At 45.5% G+C, this 6296-nt stretch overlaps 1 protein-coding gene across 1 annotated transcript in view; it reads left to right on the top strand.

Moving 5' to 3' along the window:
- The first annotated feature begins 1193 nt into the window (after positions 1–1193).
- LOC102388541 (ovostatin-like) overlaps positions 1194–6296 on the top strand; it is a 50544-nt gene continuing 45441 nt past the window's right edge. The window contains exons 1-4 of the mRNA XM_025214443.1: positions 1194–1258; positions 1785–1968; positions 2390–2546; positions 4706–4758. Of these exons, the coding sequence (XP_025070228.1) occupies positions 1194–1258; positions 1785–1968; positions 2390–2546; positions 4706–4758 (459 nt within the window). The remainder of the gene's footprint in view (positions 1259–1784; positions 1969–2389; positions 2547–4705; positions 4759–6296) is intronic.

Raw genomic sequence — 6296 nt, 5'->3', positions numbered from 1 at the left:
GACAAAGAAAATGGCTCGCCTAAGGTCACACAACAAAGTAGTGTTGGAGAAGAGAGCGTGACTGTCTTATGTATGCTTAAACTATAAATCTATCTTGAACTGGCTCTAGGGTAAAACAGTTTAATTCCAATGCCAGCATGCTAAGATAAGTGACAGTCAAAACCATCAAACCAGGGTTTTCCAATTTTGTTTACCTTTGGTCAGCTGGGGTAGGATGGAGAAAGTTGGGCTTTTTTTCCCTCTGAACAATTCATTCCTTAACCTGGAACAAGATTGCCAGTTAAAGTAAGGGGATTCCCTACTTACCAGACTTGAGTAATTTCCTTTGCAAGTACTTGTATCCTACCTAGGGGAAAAAACTGCAACCCAGGAGCACTAGCCCTATCATTTGGATCATTTTAATACTGGAGTGGACAAAGCCTTAAATAACTGACTGCCTGGAACAATCTTGGATTGGCCAAGATAAGAAGAAGAGTAAGAAGTAACGTCCCAAATGTTTTTCTAGTTCTGGTTTCTCTGTTCTTAGGTCTCATCATCTGAGGCAAAATTCAAGATAACAGCAAAGCCAAGAAGAATGGAGAGCAATGGACACTTCTTTGGCAGTTCACTTCTGCACACAGATTTCAGCAAAGCTCCAGCATCAAAATATGTATGTAAAGATAATCCACTTTAATCAGCCTGTAACCCTGGTAGGTAAATTCCTTCAGAATTACAGGTGGCAGGGGAAAGAAAAGAAAAGAAAAGAAAGGAAAAAAACCCTCTGCGTTAAACTAGTCTGACAGGCTCATTCTGCTTTGGGTCATTTCCTGCTTTTTCATGCCACATCAGTTTAAAAAGCAAAGCTCCACTCCCTGCATGCAAGGTCACTGGTGACATTTTGCAGACATGATTACAGAGCTGCAGCAAAATGATGCAATGTGGGGGATTATGAACTGGTTTGGGTTGCAGTCGGTGTTGGGGAGGTCCTTGGGATAGGTGGGATGGACAAGGATCTCCACCCCTTGCTGGGATTATAAAGTCACCAGCATCTCAGAAGAGAGAATGAGAGGAGCTGAAGAACGGCCTCTCACATTGCAGCTCTGAAGGAGGAATGATGAAGTGCTACTAAGCCTGCGGACAACGAGCCACCCTACAGGAGAAGCTTCCCACCCTGCAATTCTCACCCTGCCTTTCCTTTGTCTTCATCGGCAAACATGTGGCTGAGATTTCTTTTGGGTGCCTTTCTCCTTCATGTAACAGCTGGACAGACTCCTGAGCTGTAAGAAATCACATGTTCTTTACTCAGGGAAGTGAGGTGATAGTTCTGCTGCTGCCCACACCATTCCTATCTGGAGATCTAGGTTAAACTCTAATTTGAGTTAGTAAATGAAAGTGATGTGGGCTCTCATTTTATACAAAATGGATATTTTGCCTATTGGAAAACTGTCACTAAATTTGACATGTCTGAACCTAGAGGCTTAAGAAAGGCACTAAAAGGGAGAGGCAGCATTATAACTGTGGTTTTATTGGATTCATATAACTAAGTGCTGTAGTATAGATGAAGGGGGACTGGCAGAGGTGCATAGGGAGCCCAAGACTGGGTCAACAGGAGCACTGTAGGGCAGGAGTGAGGAGCACTGGTAGAGCTGTACAGGGTTCTGTGAAGGACATGAGTCTGCTTTTAAAGATCCCACAATGGAAAAGCTATTTACTTCTCAATTATCATTGCCTGGGCTTTACTGAATGAGTTGTTCCTCCTTGTCCTCCCACCTGCTCTGCTGTTCGGCTCCATGCGACATTCATAGGCAGTATGTCCTGATGGTCCCCTCAGTGCTGCAGAATGACTCTCCATATCAGCTCTGCCTGCAGTTCCTGAACCTCAACGAGTCTGTGTCTGTCAGCATTGTCCTGGAGTACAATGCTGTCAACACAACTATTTTTGATGAGATTATGAAGAAAAAGGATGCTTTCCAGTGCAACACAATCACGGTAGAGACTTTTTTCCTTTTTATGTTGTTTGGTAGGGAGTGCAAAGTTTTCAATGGGAAGTGCTCAAAATTAAAGAGTTGAGTTCATAATGTGCATGTGAGAATGACAGATAGAGACAGAGATGGGGGGAGAAGGGGAAGGGGCAGAAAAGGGGCATGGGACCAAGAGAGAAATTAGAGATGGAAGGAATGAGATGAGGTGAGGAAAGGAGGAAGATGACAGATACACTGTGGGAGAAGAAGAGAAGGATGGATTTAGGTGGAGAAGAAACAGGAAACGTTCCAGAAAGAGACAGAGCAGCAGTAGTATTGGGGAAAGCTTCAACAGTTCACTCAGGACTGTGAGCGGTATTATTTAGCAGCTCCTAGAGTGAACAGTATAAGCTCAGGATCATCTCCCTTATGTTCTGGTTCCCTCTCAGGTTCCTCGTGCCACTTTTTCCCCCTTGGCCTTCATCACATTCTCTGCTGTGGGCCGCACAGTCCGCCTGTTAGAGAGGAGGTCTGTGGCGATTCAGAACACGGACAGCATTGTCTTCATCCACACAGACAAGCCCATCTACAAACCAGGACAAACAGGTGGGCATGTGCTCTGCTTCACTTAATGTCATCTCCTTTGAGAACCGATTTTTTGACCTAGGGCAAGAGAAAGAAAGGGTCTGCAAAGTGCATGCCGGGACAGCTAGCACCCTGAGCTTGGTTTGGTTGGTCTGCTTAGTGCTGTCTAGTAACATCAGGGTGAGGGTTGCTGTGAAGCTGGGAAAGCCATCCCCAGATACAGACAACATATGGAAGGTGGCCCATGACTCTCCCTCCTTTACTTGCTCTCTTTTCACATTCATAGCCCATGTCTCAGGCTACCCAGGTGTGAAGAAGGGCAACTTTCATAGCTGCTTCCTTAATGCTGGCAGGACCCTGTGGCAAGGATGGGAAGGTTAGAGCACTGCCTAACCTGTCCTGTGCCAGGGCTGGGTTCTATTCTGAAAGTATAACTAATATCTGTCATGTGAGCTTCATCCTCTCCCCAGGGGGAAAATGATGTGAGCAACATAGGGCTTCCTGTATTAGGCTTGTTTGTTTTGTTTTTTTGCTTGATCCACATGCTTTTATGGGCACCTATGCATGTGCCTGATGCCTGCTCCAGCGAGTTCTAGTTAGACTTGATTAATCGAGTCTGCTGGAGCAGTCTAATTAGAATGCTCTAGCAGCCTCAGTGTCATGTGTATTCAGCACCCCCAATTTCAAAATGGTGGTGGGGGTGCTTTAATTAAAGTTTGTCAAACAAGCTTCAGTTAAAGTGCACCCACCTTCATTTTGATGCACGGGATGCTGAATACATGAGACACTGCAGGCATTTTAATTAGAGTGGCTTCTGAGAGCCACTCTAATTAAAACACCACCCCCCGCATCCCACCCCAGGGCACATGTAAAGATGCCCATGTGTTCATATCAAAGAGGGCAGGTGGAGAGTTTGTGATGGTTGTTCTGGGAGTTCACTTCACACGCTGGGGCTGTCCCATGCGACTGCCTCTGCCTCTTGTACAGGCAAGGTGGGGCTGCATCTTTAGAGTAGGGTGTTAAAATCCTGGCGGCCTCAAGCAAAAGGTGGAGCCCAGAGTGTTGATGGATGCTCCCTGTTGGGAGCTGCTGAAAATGGAAGGTTGCTGACCAAGCTGGCCAACTCAGGAGGTCCAGCCATGGGGCACATGCATGAGGGTGGTGCTCCCTTTACCCTCAGTAACATGCCTGTGGTACTAGCTGCAATCAAGTGCAGCACTGCCTACACCAGCAGCACAGGAATCCTGAGTCGGGACCCAAAATCATGAGACTAGTTTGTAGAATAAAAGATTGGATTAAAAAAAGAGCTCTTTTTATTTGCGTTCTAGTTTCTGAGCCTGCCTGTCTTTACATTCTCAAACTTTTCCTTGCAACTGTAAGAGCTGGAAACTTTTCAGACCTTGCGTCTGTGTATTGTGTCAGGTTCTCACATGATTATTAACCATGTCCAAGGAGCTGGGATCATAAGAATAATAAAAAATCAAATATCACATTAAAATCATCAGGTGCTTCAGGGAAACTGCATAAAGCAGGGCAATACAATTGTTTGAGCAAATTTAGGTAGTTTATAGTCACTGAGGGAGAAACAGACTAATCTAATATATTTGCCAGAGATGATATAGAGCAGGGGTTGAAAACTGGGGTACATGTACCCCTGGGGGTACTTGGGAAGGCCCTAGGGGGTACGTGTAGGCAGGCAGGGATGAAGCGCCGCCACCCACCACCCTGCACCACCGCATCCTAGGAGCAGGACTGGGGGGGCGGGGGGTGAGGACAGTGACACCCCTCTCTGGGCCACACAGGCAACGCCTGACTGGCCGGACGCAAGAGGGAGTTTGCACACAGCAGGTGCTGCCATCACCCACAACTCTGTGCTGCTGCCGCTCCATGTCCAGCCATGCGCCACCCCTCCCCCCTCCAAACCCACCCCCCTCATTCCGCATCCAGCCGCCGGGAGTACACTTATTAAAAAAGGTTGAAAACACCTAGCATAGAAAAACATTAGCCCAGAGGACCCTCTTTACTGAGGACACATATCTCATTTGCTACTTCCCAGTCCCTTTCTCAAGCAAGGAGAGCTACAGGAACCACCTGAACTGGTGGTTGCAGTGAAACTGGGACTGCTAGCTCAGTAGACATACCACAGCTAATGTTAATCATTTGGTTTCCTGTCATTTCAGTGATGTTCCGTGTTGTTGCTCTGAACACCAGCTTCAGACCTGTTCAGGAAATGGTGAGTGTGACCAGAAACCAGAACTTTCAAGGAATTCCAGGTGGATTTTAAACAGCTGAGAGACACCTCTCCAGCCCTTCCCCAGAACGTTGAATAAGGACTTGCCTGGGCCAGAATTGGAGTTTAATTATGCAGAAGGTGTGAACTAGAAACTTAGTTCAACCCATACAACACCACCGTTGTGAAGTTGCAGTACAAGAGTGTGCATGGTTGCACCTGTTTGCTGCTTTGTCCATTAAATTCACTTCATCTCCTGCTGTTCCTACCTAGCAAGTCCTAGTCATAGCTGCAGTCTCTCTAGCCACTAAGGTGGTAGAAAAAGTACACACTGGGCACATCTACATATTCATTAGTGCACAAATAGTTACTGTGAATTTAATTTAGTACTTGTGTAATGAACTACTAACTAAATGCGCCATAGCTAAAGTTACTGCAGTAGCGCCAGCACACATTTTTTTTTGTGCGGGTTACTGTGCAGTAGTCTAATAGCACTGTGCAGTAGCTTATTAGCACATTTTTTTACTGGCATACTACTGCACAGTATTATTAGGCTACTGCACAATAAGCATCTCATGTAGACGTGTTCACTGTTGCCCCTTCCAAACAACAGACCCTCTCCCATTGAGGATGAGGTAGCTATGGCAGTACATAGAGAGATTCTGACTGGCTTCCTCTCTGGAGAGAATATGTTTCCTATACCTTATTCTCACCCACTTTGTACACTAGAAAAGCAGACTTTGCTCAGCTGGATAGTACTGGATAAACCAAGAGTGCAGATAAAGAAGACAGGGTGCAGATAAATAAGAATCTATATGTGCTATTTGCACAGAGTAATAATCTCTGGCTCATATCGCATTGGATTTTATTGCTCCTGGACACCATGTTTGAATGTGCACCTGAGACCACAGTATGTTGAGCTGGGTTGGAGCAGCCCCAGCTGGCAGGGGTCCCAAGGGATCAGCCTCCCAGCCTGAAGCTGCTCCGACCCAGCTCAATGTGTTGCAATGTCTAGCCAGCAGGCAGCCCCTGCACTGAAGCACCCTCATGCCCCAGTCAGCCTCGTCAACATCTATATGTGCATAGCTGTGCACCAAAGAACTCCAACATAGGATAGTACTTGTGTTTACAAATACTAACCTGCAGCAGAATTAATTAGTTTCCTCTGTCGCCTCATAGACCCGCACATGTAGACATTGAGACTTTACTGCAGAGCTAATTAGTCAGCTCTACAGTAAACTCTTTTAGATGCACCCATGAAGGACCTAGTTACTCCAGGTTTGAATCAAATCAGGTAAGATAACAATCTGTCCTGGTACATCCTTCATTTTCATTTCTTTAACATTTGGGCCCAAGTCGTGTGGTCCTTACTCAAGTAAAATTATTAATAAGCCATCAGAATCTTACCTGAATAGTTACTTGGACTGCTAACATCTTCAATATTTATCATTCTAAGAGGTAAAATTTTAAACAATTTCTATAATTCTGTCTGTAATACTGAAGAAGCTATTACTGTTTCCATAAATATTTAACATCTCTTT

The sequence above is a fragment of the Alligator sinensis genome, unplaced genomic scaffold (assembly GCF_000455745.1).
Source record: "Alligator sinensis unplaced genomic scaffold, ASM45574v1 scaffold317_1, whole genome shotgun sequence".
Taxonomy (NCBI): Eukaryota; Metazoa; Chordata; order Crocodylia; family Alligatoridae; genus Alligator; species Alligator sinensis.
The sequence above is the reverse complement of the archived record's forward strand: the minus strand, read 5'-3'. Positions and strand labels throughout refer to the sequence as shown.